At 55.8% G+C, this 25,258-nt stretch overlaps 2 protein-coding genes across 4 annotated transcripts in view; both read left to right on the top strand.

Moving 5' to 3' along the window:
• Positions 1-7,279: 7,279 nt before the first annotated feature.
• Positions 7,280-13,072, top strand: AMBP (alpha-1-microglobulin/bikunin precursor). The gene is made up of 10 exons (XM_061353048.1): positions 7,280-7,486; positions 7,903-8,045; positions 8,380-8,456; positions 8,950-9,063; positions 9,462-9,563; positions 10,098-10,135; positions 11,187-11,265; positions 11,352-11,519; positions 11,636-11,812; positions 12,956-13,072. Exons 1-10 carry the CDS (start codon positions 7,379-7,381, stop codon positions 12,985-12,987), a joined length of 1,038 nt encoding a protein of 345 aa, XP_061209032.1. The 5' UTR covers positions 7,280-7,378; the 3' UTR covers positions 12,988-13,072.
• An 859-nt stretch (positions 13,073-13,931) lies between these two features.
• RABL6 (RAB, member RAS oncogene family like 6) overlaps positions 13,932-25,258 on the top strand; it is a 53,340-nt gene continuing 42,013 nt past the window's right edge. For 2 of the 3 annotated variants that reach the window (XM_061353042.1, XM_061353043.1), the window contains exons 1-2: positions 13,932-14,275; positions 19,681-19,815. In XM_061353042.1, the coding sequence (XP_061209026.1) occupies positions 14,146-14,275; positions 19,681-19,815 (265 nt within the window). In that variant the 5' untranslated portion in view covers positions 13,932-14,145. The remainder of the gene's footprint in view (positions 14,276-19,680; positions 19,816-25,258) is intronic. The other variant, XM_061353044.1, reaches the window with a different exon arrangement.

Raw genomic sequence — 25,258 nt, 5'->3', positions numbered from 1 at the left:
TGGAGCCATCCCATCCTCTGGCCTGGGCACCTGGGGGCATCTCAGCTGGCACAAGGTCACTGCCTTTATGTGCCTGAGCCCTGCCCTCTGGAAGGGGATCACGGCTGTCCTAACACCTCCATGTGCTCAGCCCTATCCCACCCTGTGCTCCTGCAGCTGTGTCCATGCAGTCACCAGGGCTGCACCCGGACCCCTGCAGGTGCTGCACAGCTTTGGGGTGCACGAGGGACTGGGCCAGCGAGACATCTAGATCAGGAGATGGGGAGAGGTGGGACAACCCTCAGGAAACCTGGCATGACACAAACCACTACATGAGACATGGGACACGGGAGCCCAGACCCCTGTTCTTTCAGCGCAGGGCCCCAGGCCTGTGTGTGTCCCTGCGTGGGTGCTCCCAGCAGCAGGGGATCCCTGGGGTGCTCACAGCTGATGCTTCAGGGCTGTAGGACTTTGCTGACCCACCCAGTCCTTGCTCCCCACTGCAGACCAGCAGCTTCTCAGCCTGGAAACATCTTCAGGGCCTTGCTGGGCTTCACCAGGGACGTGTTCCCCCGAGGACACCGCTCTCTGGGGTGAATGTCAGCAGGGACATGGAGAGGTTTCCAAGAACAAGCTCCCCTGCCCTGCCCTGCCCTGTGGAGGGAACCAGCTCCAGCCTCAGAGTTCACAGGGAAGGGGAGTGTTTCCATCCCTACCGTGGGGAACTGGTGTGTGCAAACACTACAGGTTGACCCAGCACGTTGATAACATAGAGGGGATGGTTCTGCTTCAGCTTTGGTGGCTCAGCCCTGCCTTAGCAAAGGAGGTGTCCCTGGAAGAGCCAGCAGGCCCTGATGCTGCACCACCCTGACCAGGTGACTCGCTTCTACCTGCTCCTCACCCAAGACACGGAGGGTGCAAGAGACATGGACAGACCCAGAGCTGCCAGCACTGCAGTCCTGCTCATGGGTAAGTCCAGTATGTCTCCCCAGGGGGTTGGTCATTGATAGGTGGCCATCACCCACCATTGCCCCTGGGGGGGCCCTTATTCCCAGTGTGACCAAGCCCATGCTCCACCATCTCACCCTGTCCCAGCCCCATCCAAGGACCACCCTGCCCAGACCTGCCTTGGAGCAGCCCAAAGACCAGAGAGTGACAAGTCCCTCATCACAGACAGCGGTGCTATGGAGGGAATGGGATCAGCGGGAGGGATGAACTCCAGGCACCACACCCCATCTGCACCCAGGCTGCATGCCTGCAGGAGGTGCTGTGGAGAGCACTGAACACCAGGGATTTTGGGGGTGCTCTGTGAGAGGGTGTGTTGACAAGCAGTGGGACAGCAAGGCTGTGGCTGGACGTGCCCCAGCCCTTCTCCAGGCATTCAAGGACAGGTCTAACCCTGCTGCAGGTTCCAGCCTGCGTGCTGAGCAGTGCCTTAAGCTCCAACCCTGCAGCACGAGGCCCGTTGCTCTGATGAGGAGAGGGCTTTGAATGTCCCGCATTGCCCCACATCACTGCCAGGCTGGTCCAAGGGATGCCCCAGCTGCCTCCTCACCCCTGTGGGGGCTGGCTGGGACACTGCACCCGGGATGGGCCTGCTGACCCCAGGGACCTGCCAGCCTACATAGTGCTGCTTCCTCCACAGCGGTGGCACCCGGGGGCACGCAGCGTGGTGGGACCAGGCGGGTAGGTCTACCTGCAGCGGCAGGTGGGGCAGGGTCCAGGGCATCCCTGTATGGGCCGGCCAGGGGAAAGGTCCCTGCTTAGCAATGCAGGAATGCAGGTCGGGCTGAATGCGACGGGGGCGGGTCTGATCTGGTGCCCCACTAAGCCCCCATTCTTTCCCAGCCGGTGCATCTTGTATTCAGGCTGCCTGCTCCTAAGCAGAGTGTCTTTAATCCTTCCCTTGTCTCCTCCATTCCCTTTCAGGCCTGTGGCCAATGGGAAGGGGATGAGCCGCTCTCTGCAGGAAGGAAATTAAAAGCGAGGAGGAGGGTAGGGAGGAGGAGAGCGCGGCGAGGGGGACTTGGAAGGGGAGACAATCCTGGAGTGGAGATGCCAGTCATCGGGGTCTCAATAGCCCCATTCACCCTGCCCAGCCACACAGAAAATCAGGGTCACCAGGATCCCTGCCCTGCCTGGAGACAACTGTTGCTTTATTCTTTTTAATTGCTGGAAAACGCAGAAAAGTTCACTTGTGTGGGGGGCTGCGGCGGGGCTGCGGTGGGGCGGGGGATGCCGTGGGGCTGCGGTGTGGGGATACGGCGGGGCGGGAGCTGCGGCGAGGACGCGGTAGGGCTGCGGTGGGGCGGGGAATGCGGTGGGGCTTCTGCGGCAGCGATGTGCTGAGGCCGACCCGCAGGGAGCAGGGACACCACGGGCGGCCGCACATGCGGATGGAGGCTGCGAGCCGGGCGGTGCAGGAGCTCGGCCGAGCACGGTGGGAACATCGTCCCCCAGGCAAGCACGGGGGGGTCACCGTGCTCTGGGGCGGAGGGGGCAGCCCAAGGGCCGGTGGCCACCCCGAGCAGGGACCGGTGCAGACACACGTGCGGGTGGGTGGGCAGGAGGTGCCCGGGCTGGGGCTTGCGGCAGCTCAGAGTACACGCACCCGCACAGGGACTCGTGGACATCCTGACCTAGGGGTGCTGACACCTCCCAGGTGCACATCCTGCATGGGGCCGGCAAATGCTCCAGGAGGAGATGCAGGCAGTACCTGGGGTACTGCCAGGCTCTGAAGCAGGGGAGATGCCCAAGCATGGCCAAAGCCTCCAGCAGATCTCCTGACAGTCCCACAAGTGCTGTGGGTGCTCACCCTCAATACAGGCCCAGAGACTTCCCTTGCCACAGCTGGGATGAGGGAACTCAAGGACCTCAGGGTGGGATCAGAGCCCCCAAGGGAAGAGCAGAGAGGAGGAAGAAGAGGTGAAGAAGGGGGAGGAGGAGAGGCAGGTTTGTGGAGCACAGAAACCCATTGCAGAGCACAGGCATCCCATGGTGCTCCTTTGGGAACCCAGCCCATGTGCTTGCAGTCTCAGCTCCCTTCCTGGCAGCTCTTGGTTCCAAGCCATAACTGCAGCTATTTAAAACCATAACTCTGGTCAAACACTAACAGAGACCTCCCCCTGCCACAGCCTGGGCAGGCTCAGGTGGGAGCGTGACCACAGCTGGGGACAGAAAGGCATCTGGGAGACAACCCAGTCCCTGGGTGTTCAGTGTGCTTGGAAAAGGACATCAGGGACTGCAATGGTGGGACGGGGGGAAATGGTTTCAAACTGAAACAGGGGGTTTAGGTAAGATAGAAAGAAGAAGCTCTTCCCTGTGGGGGTGCTGAGGCGCTGGCACAGGGTGCCCAGAGAAGCTGTGGCTGCCCCATCCCTGGCAGTGCTCAAGGCCAGGTTGGACACAGGGGCTTGGAGCAAGCTGCTCCAGTGGAAGGTGTCCCTGCCCGTGGCACAGCATGCAGCACTGGGGAGAAGCTGTCAGGCTTCTGAAGGAAGGACCTTGTTTCACAAAGGGAGGATCCAGAGGACATCATCTGTCTGGACTGTGAGAAAGCCTCTGGTGAGGCACCATGCCAAAGGGTATTAAAGACTTGCTGTGGCAGCAGAAGAAAGGCTTTTCCATGAACCTGAAGGTGGTTGAAGGATAAGAAGCTGTTCAGGACTGCAGTCAGTCAGCACTGGGGTCCCCCAGGGACCAGCCCTGAGACCAGTTTTCCATTTGACATTTTCATCCATCCCCAGAGAAAGAAGTGAACAGGGATGTTCGAGTTCACAGGTAACACTGAGCTCTTCTGCATGGCCAAAGGCCTGTTAATGGTAAGGATTGTCAGAAGGACCTCACAAAACCAAGGGCAAAGAGGCAGAGAATGAGCTTTGGTGCAGAAAATGAAGGTGATGCTTCGAGGGAGCAGCAGGCAGTGCAGGACATCAGCTGGAGCTTAGGACAAGTGGTTGGACTCCAGAGAGGTGGAGCCATCCCTGACTTGGTTGATGGCAGAGAAGTGATCATGGGCAGCAGCGGCCAAAAGAGGAATCAAACTATTGTGTGACCAGGAAGGGTGGTGGGAATGAAAGTGTTCTACAGAACCAGCAACCCCTGGTGAGCCCCCATCTCGGGTGCTGTGTGCTTGAGTGCTTTTATTCACGGCTCAAGACAGAGATGGAGGAGTTGACTTTTTCTGGAGCTGTTCTGTAATAACCCAGGAGATGAAGCTCCTGCCATGTGAGAGGGACTGGAAAGGCTGAAACTTCCCTGTTTGAGATATGATATGACTGAGGCTTGCAAAGTCATGAAGGTGGTGGACAAGATGACCATAAAGCTGTGGTACTCCAGCACTCCTGGGAGTAAGGAGACAAAAGAGAAAACTTCTTTCCATGACAGGGTTTGAACATATGAACCTTGCTGCCATGGGGCAAGAGGAGTTTGGTGACAATGGCAGGTTCAGAAAGGGACCAGACAAGCTTGCGGACAACAGGTTCATGAAGGAGCACTGAAAGGATGAAGCAGGAATGTCTTCCCTAACCCATAATACAGCTGGTGGGGAGGGGGAGAGGAGAGTCAGGCCCACAGAGGTGAAGAGCATCTCCTTTTCCCATTGCTGGACACCGACTCCCAAGGGATCACTGCTGCCCATCCCCTGCCAGAGCCATCCACAGGAACGTCCCTCCTGAAGCACCAGGAGCCATCTGTCCCGGCTGCTGCTCCCCACACATGGGACCCCAGAGCCCCAGGCACAGATCCTGGGGTCCCAGCAGCCTTCCTCCCTGGGGAGCCCCGCAGAGGCTCCATTGCAGCCGTGTGCTATGCCAGCGTGGGGGGTTCCTCCATCCCTGTTCCTGTGAAAGCAGCCCTTCAGTGATCCTGGCAGGAACAGCCACAGCCTCGGGGGTGGGGATGGAGGGTGTGTTTTTGGAAGAGAGCAAGGAGATCAGGGGGTGTACCACTGCCTTGGCTTTCCTAGCACAGGCAACGGGCACAGGCTGACTTCTGGAACCAGTGCAGCTGCTCCCCAGCTTTCCCAGCGAGGATGGAAAAGAGAACCCTCTGCTGAGACCTTATAGCAACTTTCTACAGGCTACAAGAAACCTGGAGAGGGGCTTGGGACAAGGGCCTGTAGGGACAGGCCAAGGGGAATGGCTTGAACCTGCCTGAGGGGAGACTGAGCTGAGCTCTTAGGCAGAAGCTCTTCCCTGTGAGGGTGCTGAGGCGCTGGCACAGGGTGCCCAGAGAAGCTGTGGCTGCCCCATCCCTGGCAGTGTTCAAGGCCAGGTTGGACACATGGGCTTGGAGCAAGCTGCTCCAGTGGAAGGGGTCCCTGCCCGTGACAGGGGTTGGAGCTGGAGGAGCTTTAAGGTCCCTTCCAACCCAAACCAGTCTGGGATGGTGTTCGTGGGCACAGCCACATGCTGTGTTCATGTGTTCAGAAGAGCACAGCACCGGGCTGGATGTGCCCCAGGCCTGCAGCTTTCCCAGCTGTGCCCTTTGGAAGAGAGCAGCTCCTTCTGCTCTCTCTTAGCACCAACAGCAGGAGGAGAGGTGCCAAGCAGCAGCCGCAGAAGGACACTGATGGCCGGGTCACGATCCTTCTCCTGCCCCTGCCGGGTCCCAGCACAGGACACACATGCTCCCGGTAAAGTAGGGCCATAAAGAGGGTGTTCAGTAGAATACCCTGTACTGTTCACGCCTGTCCATCACTGCCCATCACTGCCCATCGCTGCCCATCGCTGCCCATCGCTGCCCATCGCTGCCCATCACTGCCCATCGCTGCCCATCACTGCCCATTGCTGCCCATTGCTGCCTGTTCCCGCTGCCCATTGCTGCCCATCACTGCCCATTCCCGCTGCTCATTGCTGCCCATCACTGCCCATTCCCACTGTCCATTGCTGCCGTTCTCGCTGCCCATCGTTGCCCATCGCTGCCCATTGCTGCCCATCGCTGCCCATCGCTGCCAATTCCCGCTGCCCATCGCTGCCCATTGCTGCCCATCACTGCCCGTCCCCGCTGCCCATCGCTGCCCATCACTGCCCATCACTGCCCATTCCCGCTGTCCATCGCTGCCCATTCCCGCTGCCCATCGCTGCCCCGGCCCTGCCGCTGGAGGACGATTCCCCCCCGCGGCACCGCAGGGTCCCGCCGCCCGCCCGCAGCCCGCGAGGTCATTCCTTACCGCCGGCTGCCCCCTAGCGCTGCCGGGCCGGGGGCAGCGGGACCCTGCACGGGAGGGGCCCCAGGGCGGCTTCGCGAAGGTGGCTCCTGAAGGGAGCGACGGACGGGTTAATGAGGTGGGTTAATTAAAGGGTCATTGCTCAGAGAAGCTGTGGCTGCCCCATCCCTGGCAGTGTTCAAGGCCAGGTTGGACACAGGGGCTTGGAGCAAGCTGCTCCAGTGGAAGGGGTCCCTGCCTGTGGCAGGGGTTGGAGCTGGAGGAGCTTTAAGGTCCCAGCCCAAACCACCCTGTGATTCTATGTCTCTACTTAACGTCCAGATTTCCTCCATGCTCCCGAGGACACCCCAGATGTGGCACAAAGACATGTGTGAGAAGATGCTCAGGCTGCCCCCCCTGGACCACTGCCCCCAGCAGCTCAGCCATTGGTCCAAGGGGCTTGTGGTGGCCAGCAGAGGAGAGGAGGTGGAGGTCTGGCTGTTTCCCCTAGGCATGCCGCGGGCTCTGGCCCTTCTCTGTCAATGTTGGGCTGGGGCCTGACCCTGAGCACAGCTCCTGCCCTTTGGTCTGTTTGCCATCTCCTTCAGGCTGTTTGGTTTCAGTTAATCATCCAGTGAAGGCAAACAGCGTCAGGAAGGGGCAGCGTGCCCCATATCTCCTGCACTGGCCAGGCTCGGAACACTTGGCTCTGGGATGGGTGACACCCACCCTGCTCACGGGCACTGGCTGCCAGCTATGGACCCCTGGGACAGGGGGTGCAGAAGGGAGCTCTGCTCCCTGTGAACACTGGTCAGTATTAGGCAGCCTGGGGTGAATTCTGGGGACCCCTTGGTCCTCTCCTCTCTGCAGGGTCAGGCTGGTTTGCCAGGGCTGGAGCCACTATCCAGGCTCTTTGCAGGACACTGGGGAAGAACAGAGGAGACAGCCAGGTCCTGGCCCCATGTCTGGGCTATGCTGTGGTGTAGGAGGAGGTGAGGGTGAGGAGCTCAGCCTGGCACAGTGGAAGGATGCTCACCATCCCTCCTGCACCCCACACCAGCTCTGCACATCCCACCGCCCCAGGACACACGGCCGGGCCCTGCAGAGCTGCACCTTGCCCTCCTGGCCCCCCAGCCAGCCTGGCCGGCCCCAGTGCCCGCAGTCTGAAGGTCACACTGCTGTGCAGAGCACAGAGTCCAGGACCCCACCGACAGGCCGAGGCTCAGCGGCACTTCGAAGCCACCGGACACAATGCTTTGGGGTCTCCTTTCCCTTCTCCTCATTGCTGTGGCCAACGGGACCCCCATCGGGGACCAGGATAAGGATATTCAAGTACAGGAGAATTTTGAGGCTGAGCGGGTAATGGCAGCTTGTGGTGCCTTTATTCTGGGGGCAGAAGGGGTGGGGGAAAGTTCTATTTTGGTTTCCTCCAGCAAGAAGAGCGATATTCCCCATGCCCATGTTAGGCTGTGCGGGACGGGCATTGGCAGCGTGGCCGGGCAGAGGGTGTCCTTTGGGATGTGCTCACCCCAGCAGATACCCAGGCAGGGCAGCCGGAGCCCAAGCAGCCAGGCCATGTGAATCCCATGGGATGTCAGTGACCTGGCCAGCCTGAGGGGCTGGTGCTGATCCACTTCCCATCTCCTGTGGCAGCACTGTACCATCATGCCTCTGTTATCCTCTGGGCCATAAATGTTTCAGCTCTGCAGACAACCAAGCGTTCCACCTTGGAGGAGAGGGCTCCCGATGGAGATGTCCCATTCTTGTCCCTGCAGATGTACGGGAAGTGGTACGATGTCGCTGTCGGCACGACCTGCAAGTGGATGAAGAACTACAAGGAGAAGTTCAGCATGGGCACACTGGTGCTGGGCCCTGGCTCCAGCACTGACCAGATCAGCACTGCCAGCACCAGGCTGCGGTAGGGGCAGTGCTCGAGCATCCCCACGCAGGGGTGCTGCGTCTCCCAGGGCTGGGACAGGACACAGGGTTTTCTTGCTCTGGCTGGCACCAGAGCCCTCAGAGGGGCTGGATCAGGCTCAAATACCCAATGCCTTGGGTAGGGGAATTTCGGGGGTCTAGTGCTGGCCTTGGCAGTGCTGGGGGAATGGTTGGACTTGATCTTAAAGATCTTTTCCAACCTGCTTGATTCTGTGATTCTGTGCCATGGCCACAGTGTCCCAGCCATGATTTCCCCACAATAACCAGCAGAGATGGTCACTCCGAGCAGCTGACTGTGTTCCTGCTCCCTGCAGGCAGGGTGGCTGCACACTCGTCTCAGGAGAGTACCAGAAAACCAGCACCCCTGGCAAATACACCTACTACAACCCCAGTAAGTAACTGGGGTAACTCGCTGCCGCCCTGCGGTGGGGCTGATGATGGGAGCCAGCATCAGCAGGGGAAGGGGTGCAGGATGGGGCTCAGGAGCCACCCCACAGTTTGGGCCATTTCCAGCCAAATTATGGCATGCAGGAGAGGGAAAGAGGCTTTTCCAGCACTGTCCCTGCATAGGCATGGGACTAGGAGATGTTCCAGCAGATCCCTCCTGGCCCCAAGGCCCTGAGCCAGGGCAGGCTGTCACCAGCCACATTTCTGGAGTACTGATGGTGTCTCGGTTGTCCTCAACCCTTGGTTTCCAATGCCCTTGACTAAGAGGCCGATGAGCCTGGATGGAGTCAGGGTGTATCAGAGGCTGTGTCCCCACAATCAGCTGTTTTCTGGAATTAGCTGCCTGGTTTCAGCCCCCAGTTCTGGGGCTGTCTTACACTGCCCTCTTTCTCCCTAAGGGGCAGGAACGATGTCCCCTGTGTCTCTGTCTCCTGCAGAATGGGATGTGTCTATCCAGTCCTACGTGCTCCGCACCAACTACGAAGAGTACGCTGTCATTCTGATGAAGAAAGAAAGCAGTTTTGGCCCAAGCACAACCCTGAAGCTGTACGGTACGTCTGGTTACGGCACTTGTGGTCAAGCAGGCTCTGGGGCGCACCAGTGCAGCTCAGAAACAACCCCCAAGGGCTCCTCAGGTCCCTTGACCCTGGGGGAACCTGACCATATGGCTTTGGAAGTGGTGCCTTGGACCAGATCATCCTTGGCACTGCAGAGGTGGAGTCTTACGTCTCAGCTTAGAGCCATGTAACAGAATGAACATCCAAACCAGCCTGTTGTTCAGGGTGAAGGTGGCAACAGCTGCTTGGAAGAAACCCAGACCATGGTTAAGAATAACAGAGAGGTTGGGAAGGGCCAGGAGGCTGGGCTGCAGATTGGTGGAGGGATGGGGGGGGGTCCCTACAGAGCCCCTTGCATGCCAAGCCTGCTCACAGCCTGTTCCCTTGCCCAGGGAGGAGTCCAGAGCTGCGGGAGGACCTCATTGAGGCTTTCCAGCAGCTGGCTCTGGAGATGGGCATCCCTGCAGATTCCATCTTCGTCCTGGCCAACAGAGGTAACCCACCATAAGGCATATGCTCCTGCTGCCTCTCACCCAGGGTACTGGTGCACTGGGCCTGCTCCTTGATATGCGAGGCTGGGGAGATGAGGGGATGGTCAGGGTGGAGGGAGGAGAGATGAGAGCTTTTGTAGGATGGGGTGGGAAGGAGATAAGACCATATATCAGTCAGGCTTTCCAGGCAGTGGGATCCTTGCTGGGCTGTCAGTTCAATGCACCTCCAAGGCTGTGCTGGGATGAGGGCACAGGACACCCAGGGACACTCAGCACTGCTGCGCACGGGTGGGTGCTTCCAGGACCAGGGGACTTCCCTGCTCAGCCTGGTTATCTGAAGGTGCCAGTGTGATGCAGGCGGGTGTGGGGGTTTTAGGGGAATGCTCCTGTCAGTGGGAGATGTGGAGCAGCAAGAGGGTGAGAACACTGGGGTGGAAATGGGAGGGCCCCTGTGTGTGCACAGCGCAGGACCCCGGTGAGGTGAGGTTGTCAGGCCCTCCCTCTCATGCTCCTCGTTTTCTCTGTCACCGGGGCCAGGCGAATGCATTCCTCAGGAGACCACGACCGCCCCACAGGTGAGTGCTGCAGTGGGACCCCCTGACATGGATCACGGCTTGGATATCCCTTCTGAGCAAGCCCCCCCGAGAGCTGGTGCCTGGGGACCAGGCTCTGTGGACAGGACATATGACTGGAGCAGCTGCTCCACTGCCCACCCAGGACATGCTCTTTCACCCCCACTGATGGGCTTTGACTGTGAGGATGGTGCACAGGCAGCAGGCTGGGGGTCGTGGGGCCAGGATGGCACCGGGGCTCATTCTCAAGCAGAATGCAACAGCTCTTTCCTACTCTGGTATTTCTCACAGGGTGAAAGATGCTGCATGCAGAGCCTCATGTCTTCCTGCTCTTTGCTTGCCTGTGGGTGTCCCAGCTAAGCTGCAGAACCCCTGTGAAGGGCTGGGAGGCACATCATGCTCCACCAGGTCCTTCAGCTGCCATCACTCAGCACCCCCAGTATCACAGGGTTGAGTTTAGAAAGATTAGGGGAGACTAAGCTGAGCTCTTAGGCAGAAGCTCTTCCCTGTGAGGGTGCTGAGGCGCTGGCACAGGGTGCCCAGAGAAGCTGTGGCTGCCCCATCCCTGGCAGTGTTCAATGCCAGGTTGGACACAGGGGCTTGGAGCAAGCTGCTCCAGTGGAAGGGGTCCCTGCCCGTGGCAGGGGTTGGAGCTGGAGGAGCTTTGAGGTCCCTTCCAGCCCAAACCATTCTGTGATTCTGGGGGATCATAGATGAGTCTTCCGTAGGAGAAGCAACCCATTTGACTGGAAAGCAGGTAACACACCACGCTGCATCAGCGAGAGCAGAGACATGTCCCCAGCACAAGGGAATTACTTGGGCACTTTGGTGTCTTTACCCACAACACACAACCCTAGCCCGCACTGTGGATGAGCACAGGGCTGGAAAAGCCATGAGGTGCCCCAACATCAGTGACTGGAGCTGTGCTGGGAGCCAGCAGCACCCCGCAGTTCTGCCCTGGCATGGCCCATCCCGGGGGTGCAGGGCCAGTGGGGTGGGCAGCGGATCCCACGGGCAGGGGCTGACAGCAGCTCTGTGCTTCCTCCCCATGCAGCGAGCACGGAGAGCAGTCCTGCCCCCTGAGGAGGGCTCGGCCGCGGGCCCCCTGCCCCCTTACATGGGCAATAAGGAAGGTACGTGCTGAGGGAGGCGGCTCCGTGGGGAATTCGTGTCCCACACCCCGGTGTTCCGGTGCCAGCCCGTGCCGTGCCTCCCGCAGACTCGTGCCGGCTGAGCCGGGACCCCGGGCCCTGCAGCGGGATGCTCTCCCGCTTCTTCTACAACTCCTCCTCCATGGCCTGCGAGATCTTCCTGTACGGAGGCTGCCTGGGCAACGGCAACAACTTCTACTCGGAGAAGGAGTGCCTGCAGGCGTGCCGGAGCGAGGGTGAGCCCGCAGCGCCCGTCCCGGTGCGGGCAGCGCCCGTCCCGCGGCGCCGGGCTACGGGAGGGATGTGAGTGCTCAGGTGTGGGCCCTAAGCCCCGGACCCCCCTGTCCCGCAGCTGCCTGCCGGCTGCCCGTCGTCCCCGGGCCCTGCCAGAACCCAGTGACTCGCTGGGCATTTGACGCGGCCCAGGGCAAGTGCATCACCTTCAGCTACGGCGGCTGCAAAGGCAACGGGAACCAGTTCTACTCGGAGAAGGAGTGCAAAGAGTACTGCGGGGCCCCTCCGCTGGCAGGTACTGCCCCCTGCCTTCACCCTGCCCGCACCCTGCATCCTGCCTGCACCCTGCATCCTGCCTGCACTGCCCTGCACTGCGCTGTGCTGGGGGAGCAGCCCGCAGCTCCTTGCCTGCTCTGGGTGTGCTGAGTCTGCCTGGGGTGGGAACAGGGCTGTCCTGGATCTGGAACAGGTCTTGGGATGGATCTGTCGTGGGTCTGCATGGGTCTGTCTGTGATGGGTCTGTGACAGCTTTGTGCTGTGCCTGGGGTGGGTCTGTCCTGGGTCAGGGACTCTGATGGACTGAGCAATATGGTCCTTCCAGAATCCCAGACTGGTTTGTGTTGAAGAGACCTGAAAGCTCATCCAGTCCCAACCCCCTGCCACAGGCAGGGACACCTTTCACTAGAGCAGGGTGCTCCAAGCATCCTGTGTCCAGCCTGGCCTTGAACACTTTAAGGAACGTACAGCCAGTATCACAGAGGGGCTGTGTGCCCTGCAGACATCCCGAGCCACAGCTGAACCTCAGGGTGGTCTGGATGAAGGTGGTTTGCAGTGGGGAGCAGCAGAGGAAACAAACAGTGTGCAGGCAGGGGATGCCAGTGGGGGAAGAGTGGCTGAAAGATTTGGGGTGGTGCAGGGACCCTGGCACCAAACAAGGGCCAAACCTGGGTCCCTGCTTGGTGCACCCTTGTGTGAGCCTCCAGCTCGCGTCAGTACAGGGGGGTCTGTGTTGAACCTCCCTGGGACACACCATTGGCACTGCTCACCCCTTGGGTGAGCGGGCAAGCAGGTTCTCAGCAGCTGGGCAGGGAAGAGCGAGCTCAGGGGTCTTCAGCCACTGGATGAACTGGATGATGTTAAGGTCCCTTCCAACCCTAACCATTCTGTGGCTTTGTAGCCACAGCCTGTCCCCATCAGAGCAGGAATGCGGGTGTACAGCTACCCACAGATGGAAGATGCGGCCACAGTAACATGTCTTAGGGCAGACCCATTAATGCCACCACAGCAGGTGATGGGACACAAAGTGACATCACAGCACAGCACAGGGGTGTACAGAGGGTCTTGGCCAAGTGGGCAGCAGCTTCCATTGCTGACTGTCCATGGGGTGAGGAGGGGTCTGTGGGTCTGTCCATCACTCTTCACATCTCTCAATTTGCAGAGGATGAGGAGTTTCTGCATCTGTCAAACTGACATGGGTGGAAAACAAGGTCCTGGTACCCAGCACCAGGCCCCACAGGAGACACCTTCAGCAGTAAATGTCTCTAATGTGACCAATGACCCCAGTGTCTGTCCTGAAGCTGGTGGGGAGGAGGGTGGGGGTCCAGGAGGGATGTGGGATGCTGTGGGTGGGGTGTCCTCTGCTTTGTGGGGGGGTCCTGGGTGCTCCCTACTGAATCTCTGCCCCTTCTTCATGCCACTGAGGTGCTCGGGGGACAATGAGTGAACAGAGGGACTCAGAGCGTCTCGCTGATGGGGTTCAGCCCCCCATGTCCCAGGGGATGGTGAAGGGCAGCCGGGAAGGGCCCAGCAAGGAGGGAACAGTGCCTGTTCCTCCCTGAAAGGAATAACTGCTGCAGGGTCACTGTGGGACTGGGGACCGAGATGCTGGCTGGGGTCCATGGGGATGGGTGATGATCATGGGGACTGTTACATGGGAATCTCATAAAGGGGTTACGGGGTGTCCGAGGGTACCCTGAGGGGTTACAGGAGGAAGTTACGGGGTCATTAAGGTCATGAGGGGGAAATGGGAGTGTCCCAGGAGGGGGTTACGGGGGTTATGGGGGTCTCAATGGGCTATAGGGGTCCCAGAAGCGGGTTAGAAGTGGTGTGGGGTTCCGGGCTATGGGGCACAGGAGGGGTTCCGGGCTATGGGGCACAGGGGGGTTCCCGGGGGTCCCGGAAGGTCCGGGCTGGCTTCGGGCAGGTCCGTGCCCCTGACACGCGCTCAGCGCTCTGCTGACCCCTGCTGGCCCCTGCCGGCCGCCGTAGCGCGCGCCGCGCGCCCTCTTCCCCGGCGGAGAGGCGGAAGAGGCAAGATGGCGGCGGGAGCCCCGCGGCCGGCTCCGAGCCGCGGCGCCCGGCGGGGCTGAGCCAAGCCCCGACCCTATTGCCCCACCGCTTTCCTGGCCCCACCGCCCTGCGCCCCTCGCCGGGCCATGCCCGGGTAGCGCCCGCTCCCAGCACACGGCGGGGCCCCGGTTCAGAGCACCCTCCCCTCGCTCCGGGCCGTGCCGAGCCCGGGCCGCCCCTCATGGCAGGCGCAGCCTTGCCGCTGTCCTGAGTGCCCCGAGCCGTGCCCTTCCTGGAGCAGCCCCTTCCCCGCGGCGCTGCGGGAGCGGGACCGCAAAGATGTTCTCGGCCCTGAAGAAGCTGGTGGGGTCGGAGCAGACTCCGGTCCGGGACAAGAACATCCCCGCGGGGTTGCAGTCCATGAACCAGGCGCTGCAGCGGCGCTTCGCCAAGGGCGTCCAGTACAACAGTGAGTGGGGGCCGCGTCGCGGGGTGCGCGGGCCGGGGCTGCTGCCGGTGTCCGCCCGGAGCCACGTTTGTGATTGACGGTTCAGTGCTGCGGGGCCGCGGGGTTGGGGAGGGGACGGGACGGGACATTCGGGGCCCGCGGCGCAGAGGGGTCTGGGCACTGCCTGCTCTGCTGGCGGCACAAACCGATTGCCTCGTAAGAACGAGTTTTGGCCATGAAGCACCAAGGGGGTCACTGCCCGCGGTGGGGGTGACCGGCCCTGCAGCCTGGGGGTGCGTGTAATCGAGCTGTAGTGGTTGTATGATAAGGGTCTTGAAACGCTCTGCCGTGGCAGGCCTCAGTGCAAGGTGCTGATGTATGTCTCTGTGTGCCCTTGGTACATCGCTTCATCTTTGCTGCAACTAATATATTTGCCCCTTTCTCGGGGAAATTGTTTTCCCTTCAGTGTCGAGGCAGAGGGTTGTGTTTTCCCCTTGGGGATCAATAAAGGTTATTTCCAATACAGTGTTTCAGGAGGGCACTGCAAGTGTAGGAGATACATCCCAGAGTAACAACTGTGAGGCAGTTAATGTCATCCTTGCTGGAAGCAGAGGTGGGCGCAGGAGCGCTGGGAGATCACTGGATCCAGGCAGGCGGTGGAGTCAGGCTGTGGAAGGCCGGGAGATTGGCAGCTGGGAAAGAGACTGATGTGTAAACGTGGCACTGAATGACTCCTGTAAAGGCACATGTGTGGAGGCGTAGAGCTGGGCTTGGATCTTAGTCTGAAACAGAACATGAAGAGGACATTAACGCTTTGGGGTCTGGGGCTTTTCCTGTTCTATTTAGTATTGTCACTATCGACTGTGCTTTTGAGCTGCTGTTCTGTAGCTCTGCTTTACTAGGGAGAGCATTTGGTGCCTTTGTCCATAGCACATCTGTGAGATATGCCAGTAGTGCTCAATTTAAAACATGAGTGTCTCAGCAGTCAGGAATGTGAGTGGAAGCACAGTGGTGCTGTAAGAGACTCGATTCCCAGTGAGAAGCAGGGGATGGAACTGTTGTGCTGTGGAACACAGCACTGCATCATCACACAGGAACTTGCCCATCTGCTCAGTAGAGACGTGACCTGTGCAGAGGCTCTGTGCAGCCAGGACACATCCACTCGTGCCTGTTGGGGATCGGGTACCTGACACCAGGCTGTGAATTATGTAGGAGGAAGGAGTTGACTCTCCATGTGGTGCAGGCACCCAGCTCAGCTGCATCCTGCTGGCACAGCACTCGGCTCCGTATGGTCCAACTGCATTGATGGCCCCACACAGACATGGACCTGCAAGGCCAGAGCTGCCTCAGCCAAGCTGCCAGCTGTGGCTCTGGTGCTTTTGGGATTGTTACCAAAAGCCTTGGGAAAGCCGTATGGTTTGTGTTCTGTGTGACCAGGGTTTGTGCTCTGTGTTACCACAATTTGTGCTCTAGCTGCTGCTTTCCTGTCTGCAATAAAACTGCAGCCCACTATCGCTGCCTAAGGGGAAGCTTTCCAGTCTCCATAGTAACTCTTCCCAGTTATAGGATATTTATAGGAAGTACAGGCAGGCTTACGAAAGGGCCTCAAAGCATGCTCTGTAGCTGTGCCCTGGGCAGATGAGGTGGGCTCAGGTGAAGGAATGCCATTACAAGGGCTTTTGCTCAGGAAGCACAGAGCTGCAAATCCTCTGCATTGCCAGTGCTCCTTTGTTAGCGAAGACATGGTGTTCAACCGAGGCAAATGCACCATATGTTTGGTTGTGTCTGTTAACACACATGTACAACTCCTCAGTTCCCCTGGCACTGCCTAAACCTAAAGCAAAAGGTGCTGTGATGGCTGGTTCTACTGCTTTCACAGACCAGTACTGATCATGAACTGAAGCTGCTTCCTTCCCGGGTAATGTGCTGGAATGCTGTGGGTTGCTTGCTGATAAATTGGGCAGCAAACAGCCAGGACATGGGCTGTGTCACCTGGCTCTCAGTGCCTTACTGTGGGGCTCAGAACAGGCTGTCAAGTGCACTTTGTAACCAGACAGCCCTGTCTGAAGTGATTCTGAAGGTTGTGGTGTGCAGTTGCACCGGATAGTGTGCATCTCTAAGCTGAACCACAGTGATGTGTTCTGACAGCCTCTCACCCACTCTGTAAGTACTCAAGAGGAAGAGTATTGCAGGGCGGGTGAGTTTGGATCTCTAATGGAATGATGAGAGCAAAAGGCAGTATTAGTCCTCAGCAGCTGGCACTTCCTCTGCATGGGACACTGTACTTTAGAGCATACTGTATCCCAGAACACACACTCCTTAGTTGTTCTCCTTAGCACCTACACCAAGCTCCTGTGTTTTATACACCGTGGCCCAAATAACACCAGAGATCCCTGAAGCAGTATGTAAGGTACAGAGAGGAAAATGATGTGGGTCTGTATCATATGTTGTATGCATCCAAAGGCTTGGATGTTTATGGGAGATCCTGGTTCCAAGCATTGCTAACCATCTTCCTCAGTTTTAGTGCCTGGGAGAGCTTAATCTTGGATCAGGTTGGTGGCATCACTGTTCTGGTCGCTGTGCTCATCCAGGGAGGTAGCACAGGCCAGAGGGATTGAACTTGGTGGAGGGAGGGAGGTGAATCTTGTTCCTTTGTTTGAACAAATAACAAGGCAAATTACAGGAGGAAGTACCAGCACTCGCTTGCTCAAACATGAAAGTTCATGTAAGGCAAAGAAGGATGAGATGAGCAGTTCTTGCTGGGTTACACTGGTGAAAGGATTCCCTGGGAGTCACCCACTGATGATCAGTGACAGGAGCAGAAGCCACAGAAGTGCTGAAGGTTCAGATCCATCCATACACCTTCTGCTCTGGGCTTTATTGTTAACAGTGCTTGGGTTTCAGAGGGGACATATGGAAACTCCTTTTGCCTGTGCCACAGACTCAGTACATTCATTCAGAAAAATCAAAGGAATCCTCTTTTGATTGTTTCACCATCTGTAAGTTGGAATCACACACACCGGGTGGCAGGAACTGCGGGAGATGGTTTGTTGCGTCTGCAGAGATGCTCTGGCACCTGCGAGCGAAGGCAGGCTATAAATACTGTGTTCATTTTTGCCTTTCTTATCCTTCTGCTATATTAATAAGCAGCTCTGTAAGAGAATAAACAGCAGCACCTCTCATTGTACAACAGGAGCCCAGGGGAACTGCAGCATGAACCTTCACCAGACAAAACTCCTCCACAGACTGAAGATGTTTCACCTTAAAGTTTCCCTCTTAACCTTTTCTCTGGAATGCTGCAGTAGCCCCTGAGTTCCAACAGGAGGCAGCCTTCAATCTCGCATTTCCTTGCCCAAATGATGCTGCGCAACCGAATGCTGATCACCTGAATGCCATTAGATGTCCCCGAGTGGCCCATTTTCTAGAGGATAACGGTACCTATTCAAAAGGCAAGCAGAAGAATTCTGATAAGTCAGCTTACACTTCCCATAGCCTTGTGAATGCCACTGGAAACAAAGACACTATTTAAAAAACAAAAGTAATCACATAATGTAACTGAAAAAGTCCTGTTACTGGAGGAACAAGCAGACGTTAGGCCTGGCTCTGGGAAGTTCATGATGTTAATTGCTACAGAAGTTGCTTTGCTGCCTGTGTGCAGTTCATGATATTTTGGACTCTGCCTTTCCTTGGGAGGGTTTGAATGACTTTCTCACTGACTGACCTCCCCTGCTTAAGGCACAGGCCCAGGCACGAGGTGCTTTAGCAGCTGAGTGGCCTCAGCAGCCAGTGTGAGCCCAGTGGGTGGAAGTGGAACCTTTACCCAAGGCTGCAGTTGGTGAGAGTGCCATCAGTACACCCACACCTACAACCAGTTAAGGGCTGGCTCCTGTGCTGGGACTGCCCCTCTGACACATGGAGGACCCACAGAGGTCCAGTATTCCAGTACCTGAAGAGACTACAAGAAACCTGGAGAAGAGCTTTGGACAAGGGTGTGTAGGGACAGGCCAAGGGGAATGGCTTGAACCTGCCCGAGGGGAGACTGAGCTGAGCTCTTAGGCAGAAGCTCTTCCCTGTGGGGGTGCTGAGGCGCTGGCTCAGGGTGCCCAGAGAAGCTGTGGCTGCCCCATCCCTGGCAGTGTTCAAGGCCAGGTTGAACAGGATGGGGTTGGTACAGCAGAGTGGGAGTGAGGGCTGGATAGAGGTAGAAAAGGCAGGAGCATGGAAGGATGTCACAAATTAGTGATTTAGATCACGTTAAAGTATCACTGTCTGTGATATTAGCACCAGTAGTTTTAATCTGATATCAAAGTGACTTCACAGTTCATGACAAGGTTCATACTGTGACTTACTACATGGATGAAAAGTACAAAGGAAAATGGAGTCAGAATCCAGCTAGAATGATCTGCACAAAGACTGGAGGCTCAAACGGTGAGAGAGACCCTGCACTGAGTGAGGGGGGTCAGAATGGACCCCTTTGCTTTCCACGCTTCTGATGGAGCTTGGTGCGTGGAGGTCAAATCTTAGCCTCAGACTTGGACAGTGGTTTATGTCTAATGGAATTATCTATATAAGGTTTACAAAATTAATGTTGAGTATGGATTTAATTAGTATTAATTCAGCGTGTTGTCAGTCACTCACCCAGGGTCTGTGGGGGTAAGAAGTCTCTTTGCTTTGGGCAAGGTAGGATCTCTTAATCTCAGGTAAGGAGTCTGAAGCCTTGAGAGGTTCCCTGCTCAAGGGGATTGTCATGTGTGTGCAGTCCAGGGAGAGCTCGGAATGTACTCATCCAAAGGTCTGTTGTTGGTAAAAGATCTCTGTGCCTCGAGGAGCAACCTTGAGAGACATCCCAGGTCCAGGGGAGATGGCCAGCACGCAGCCATGCTGCTCGCTTTTGCTGTTGTATTTATGGGATGAAGTGTTTGGCTTGTGGTCACATTGCACATGATGTGAAAGGTGTCCAGGAGAATCCTTGTGCCCACACTTCCTTTGTTCCTTGGTAAATGAGCAAAGGAAGAGCCACCCACTATTCCTGCATTAATCACATGGCTGGTGCTCACCGTGTCCCTGCTCCTTTGCAGCTTTCCCAGAGGAGCTCTTGGCCTGGCTCTGGCTTAGGCCTTTCCCTCCTTTGCAGCCTGTACCAGACTACTGCTGGTTCTGTGTGAGGCTCCCAGAGGAGCAGAGCCTCAGCTGGCTGAACTCCTGCAGCTTCTCAAGAGTCAGTGCTGGCTGTTTCCGCTGAGCTGCTCTGAGTAGCTGAATAAACACTAATTTTAATGGCTGAGGCTCATGTTCTTAACAAACCCTGCATAATATGGGGGGACTAATTACAGCTGAATGATGCTTGCAAGGAGTTCGCATGCTTTGCACAGCGTTCTTCCTTTTGTGTTTAATCAGCTGTGTTTGTCTGCTTGCTCTATTCCCAGTGAAAATTGTCATCCGAGGGGACAGGAACACTGGGAAAACCACACTCTGGCACCGACTGCAGGGAAAGAAATTTATTGAGGAATATATTCCAACTCAGGAGATCCAAGTCACCAGCATCCACTGGAATTACAAAAGTAAGAGGGAAGAGGGTGGAGGGAGATACAGTCATGGGACAGTGCATGGGATAAAAATTCCAGTGCAGCCTTATTTGCTTCTTTCATCTGTGTTTGCCTGGGAGATGAAATGGTTTCTCATCACTCATTATTTTAATTGATTATTCACAGTTTCTCAGTCCTGTTTTTAATAACTTCACTCACAAACCATGAAAGTGCTAAAGGATCAGTCTTTGGAAGCTGTACTTCAAGGGAAGTGTTTAACAGGTGATCCAAAAGATGGGAAACATTTGTGATGTGCTTGACTTGTTAATGAACCGGGTTTGTTATGGAAATGTGGCTCTGAGGCTAAGCCCTGCTTTTGCTCTTACTGTGCTGTGTAGGAGTGAGGGCATTCTTGCTAACTAGTTTTTTACTGATTAAAATATAAAGAACATCCTGTAACTGTTAAAGGTGATGTTATAAAAATTAATGTACTGATAACTCTGAGCTGACTTACTGAAGCACAGAAGTATTACATGAGCCTTTCAAAGTGCTTGTTTGAATCTGAGAGATGAGCTGGGAATTTGTTTTCCCCATTGCTCTGGAAGCCCTGGATCTGACCTGGATAAACCCTGCAGGCATTGGAGTAGCACAAGGCTGCACTTCAACAGTGCATTCAGTCCAGTTTTCAGGTTTCTGATCAGAAATGCTACAGCCTTGTGGGATGAACTGCTGAGTCAGTAGGGACTGCTCTGTGAGACTGATTTTGCTTTAAGGAAAAGGTCAGCAGTTTGTTTGTCATTGTCAGATGTTTCCCATCAGCACCACTCTGACCTTTTGTTGAATCAGGTACTCTCTGTCTTCTCACAGCTGGGAAAAAGCCAGCGTGCAGTTGGGATCAACACTAAGTTGGGTGCTTCATCTAATCCACCAATGACATTTGTATTGCTGGATGATACTGTGATGTCCAAGTCTTGTGATGAGGATCACGCAGCCTCAGCTGTGGTCACCAGCATCTGCCTTGGGCTGGTGCTCTCTCAGCCTCTGTTGGCTTCATAGGCTTCAGTGCAAGGAGGGCAAGTGCTGCTGGTGTATGCTCACAGGGAGATGGGAGCCAGAGTTCTGGAGACTCTCATGCCCTTCTGAAGACAGACCTGCACATGAGTCAGCTCTCTCTTGATACGTTTCTGCAGAGCTCACTGGTCAGAGTTTAAGCAGTGTGTGCATATGGGGGTGGACTTTTCTCCAGGTGCCATGTTGCTGACCTGGTTCAAATATCTGGAATACTCTATATGAAATTGTGCCTTTCCTTTGTGCTGCTTTTTCATTGTAAAACACTATTATTTTCATAGCAATAATTTCCAGCAGTGTAGGAAATTCTGTGTTGACCTTCCTAAAACTTGCTTTAAAAAATACCCCGTCTAGAAACCACTGTAAGGTGTTTCCTGCTGTGCACACTTCCCATCCGAGATGGGTGATGGACACTTCAGGAAGGTGGCTCGGCTGCAATCAGTGATCTGTTGGTTGAGTTAATCTGGAGAGGAGAAATGAAATTTGTTTTTCCTGTGATCATGCTCTCAAGCTACCTTGACTAAACCTGCTGGGTGGTGGGCAACACAGATTTACAGATGTTAAATTCCTATCAAATATTGAAGGACTCTTGCATTGCCTGCTGTTAAGAGGTTTACATTTTATACATGGAATGTGCCTTGTTATATCTTCAGAAATTTTATACTGAGGGGATTAATACAGACAGAGGAATTCGAGATTTCTTCCTACTCAGAATGAAAAAATGACTTTTCTGTGCCAGTTGTCTCTGTGATGGAGATGTGTAATTTGTGTGTCTAAGTGAGGAGGTGCCATTCCTCACCTAAGGAATGCTTTGTCAGCTTGTGTCAGTCACCAGTATTAGTCTCTGGCAGTCTCAGAATGGGCCTCAAATAAAAGTTGGCAACTGCTTTGTTCAAAGACATGGAACGCTTTTGGGATGGATATGGAGAATGCCCTGCCCTGGGGATGTGTGAACTGAAGCTGATGAAGTGAATTGGGCAGTTGCATGAGAGTAACTATGTCTGAGGGCCTTCGAGTGCCTGTGGTGAACACCCCATAAAGCAGGGGTTCTTATTTTTAAATGAGCTTTTCCTGCAGTTGTAGTCTTCTCACTCCTCTCCACTGTTAGCAACATCTTAGTGTGCCACTGGCTGCAGAGTGCTTGGCCAAATAGCAACTGAGGACACATCTTTGGAGTGGTTTGATCCACGGTTTATGCGGATCCAAGTTACAGAGAAAAAAGGCTGGATTAGCACTCACTGCTGCACCAAAGCTGTTCACGTAAACTGCTGCTGCTGTGTATGAGTCACACCAAAGCCAACATGGCAGCACTGAAGTAATTATCCTCTTGTGTGTTCAGGATAATCGGGAATGAAGCTGGTGATGAACTGGCTACAAGCCAGCAGGAGCCCTGGTGCTGAGGGGAGAAAAAACACACGTGGAAAAATGATTTTCCTGGCTCTTATGCTGCCGGTTTCTTTGTGGAATTCTGTGCTTCCCCTTAGATAAAGGGTGCAGGGCAGGTCTTTTTGGGTCAAACACTTCAACCCCAGCTGCTGGGGAGCGCTGCTGCTCAGTAGGGAGTCACTACTGCTCACAGTACCCAGCAGAAGAACCAATCTTAACTGAGGGTGCACTTGGTGTTAGGTGAGGAGGTGGAATGCTCAGGGACAAAGTCCCAGTGCAAGGTACCGGGTCACTCCTAGGACAGCACTGCATGTCACCTGAGGGCTTCTGAAGTGCAGTTCCAGCTTCGCTGCAGAAACCCCTTGTTAATGCCCATACGCTGCTTCATGTGGCACTGCCAGAAAGAGCAAGCAGGCTCTGGGCTTCTCCTGTGCCCCTGCAGAGTTTGTCACCTGAGAAAGGAAAACATCTCTGGCCCTTGCAGAAAATCCTGCCTGTTGAAGGACACCATAGAATAGTTAAGGTTGGAAAATCCAGTTTCACCCCCCCTGCCATGGGCAGGGACACCTCACACTAAACCATATCACCCAAGGCTCTGTCCAGCCTGGTCTTGAACACTGCCAGGGATGGAGCATTCACAATTTCCTGGGCAACCCATTCCAGTGCCTCACCACCCTTACAGTAAAGAACTTCTTCCTTATATCCAGTCTAAACTTCCCCTGTTTCAGTTTGAACCCATTACCCCTTGTCCTGTCACTACAGTCCCTAATGAGGAGTCCCTCCCCAGCATCCCTATATGCCCCCTTCAGATACTGGAAGGCTGCTATGAGGTCTCCACGCAGCCTTCTCTTCTCCAGGCTGAACGGTCCCAGCTTTCTCAGCCTGTCTCCATACAGGAGGTGCTCCAGCCCCGATCATCCTTGTGGCCTCCTCTGGACTTGTTCCAACAGATCCGTGTCCTTTTTATGTTTTTATGTTTTATGGGCTCACAGAGGTGAGACTGACTGGTCTGTAATTCCCTGGGTCATCCATTTTCCCCTTCTTGAAAATGGGGGTTATATTTCCCTTTTTCTGGTCATCGGGAGCTTCACCTGACTGCCATGATCATTCAAGTATGATGGCCAGTGGCTTAACAACTTCATTTGCCAGCTCCTTCAGGACCCGCGGATGGATTTCATCAGAACCCATGGACTTGTGCACGTTCAGGTTCTTAAGATGGTCTCGAACCAGAGCCTCTCCTACAGTGGGCCCAAGGTCTTCATTCTCACAGTCCCTGCATCTGCCTTCCAAGACTTTGGTGGTGTGGTCAGAGCATTTGCCAGTGAAGACCGACACAAAGACTGGGGATCACTTGGAGGGGCTCCCCTTCCCCTTGGCCTCAGGGACAGCAGCAGCACTGCTAGTCCCAGCTGCCGGGTCTCAGTTTGGGGCAGACCTCCCCTTGCTCATCAGCATCACTGTGCACCATGAACGGCCCATGGACTCGAGCAGCCACGTCACAGGGAGAACACCCTCCAGTGCAGCATGTATGGATGAGGAGCCAGCTGTACAGTTGGGTGCCAGGCCAATGATGATGGGGAGCGGTTGGACTTCAGCCCTGTCTGGCTTAAGGTCTGTAGATATAGCCAGGCATGGAGCTAACTTAGAGTATAATGGTTTGAGCAGAATTTGAGAAGCAGCAACACAAGGTGGGAGTGTTGATCTGCTGGAGGGTAGGAAGGCTCCACAGAGGGATCTGGACAGGCTGGATCCATGGGCTGTGGCCAGTGGGATGAGGTTCAAGAAGGCAAAGTGCTGGGTCCTGCACTTGGGCCACAACAACCCCCTGCAACACTCCAGGCTTGGCGAATAGCGGCTGGAAACTGCTCATGGGAAAGGAGCTGGGGGTGCTGACTGATGGAGCTGAACACAAGCAGCTTGTGCCCAGGCAGCCAGGAAGCCACCAGCATCCTGGCCTGGATCAGCACCAGTGCGGCAGCAGGGCCAGGGCAGTGGTTGTGCCCCTGCACTGGGCACTGGTGAGGCTGCACCTTGAATCCTGTGTTCAGTTCTGAGCCCCTCACTGCAAGAGAGACATTGAGGGGCTGGAGGAGAACCAGAGAAGGGCACTGGGGCTGTTGCAGGGCCTGGAGCACAAGTGTGATGGGGAAGGGCTGAGGGACATGGAGGGTTCAATCTGGAGAAGAGAAAGCTCAGGGGGGACCTGATGGCTCCCTACAACTGCCTGACAGGAGGATGGAGCCAGGAGGGGCTGGGCTCTGCTCCCAAGGAACAAGGGATGGGACAAGAGGAAACGGCCTCAAGCTGCACCAGGGCAGGGTTAGATGGAGCTGAGGAACAATTCCTGCCCCAGAGGGTGCTCAGGCATTGGAACAGGCTGCCCAGGGCAGGGCTGCAGGCACCGTCCCTGCAAGTGTTCACACAGCGTGGAGACGAGGCCTCAGTGCCATGGGTTAGTGGTGGCCTTGGCAGTGCTGGGGTAAGGGATGGACTGGATGGGATTAAAGGTCTTTTCCAGCCTGGTTGATTCAGTGGTTCTATGGAGGTGTAGGGCTGCTGTACGCCTGCTGTTGGGTTTCAAGTCCCACCTGAGCCTGTGATGCACTGGCTGGGCTGAGCCTGGGCACACTTCCTGTTCATCCCATGCCCACTGCCTGCTGGCAAAGGGAAGGGAAGCAGGAGTTGCTATGATTTGACTGATTTAGCTTCATGCATAAATGTAAACAGGATCTTTCTCCAGAAGCAGAGGATCAAAGTTTTCCTTTATCATAATCTTTACAATGTTTTGAAACATTTCAGTTAAGGCAAAAGGAATTCTGCAGAGGGAGTGTTTTCTGGCTTGCCAGTGACACTTAGCTGTAGTCTTATGCCATCCTAAGAGATTATTTTGTACTCTGAGACATTATCCTCCTATTCCATTGCTTTATATGCAGAGCTACTCCAAGTACAAGCATTTGTTCTGTAGCCCATAGCATTTCCAAACAGAAACTGTTCATTGGAACAGCTTCATGGAGTTTGGGCTTCT

The sequence above is a fragment of the Neopsephotus bourkii genome, unplaced genomic scaffold (assembly GCF_033783945.1).
Source record: "Neopsephotus bourkii isolate Nb327-2 ecotype Australia unplaced genomic scaffold, CSIRO-AGI_Nbou_v1 NB_659, whole genome shotgun sequence".
NCBI lineage: Eukaryota > Metazoa > Chordata > Aves > Psittaciformes > Psittacidae > Neopsephotus > Neopsephotus bourkii.
Note: the sequence above shows the minus strand (reverse complement) of the source record. Positions and strands in the feature narration are given on the sequence as shown.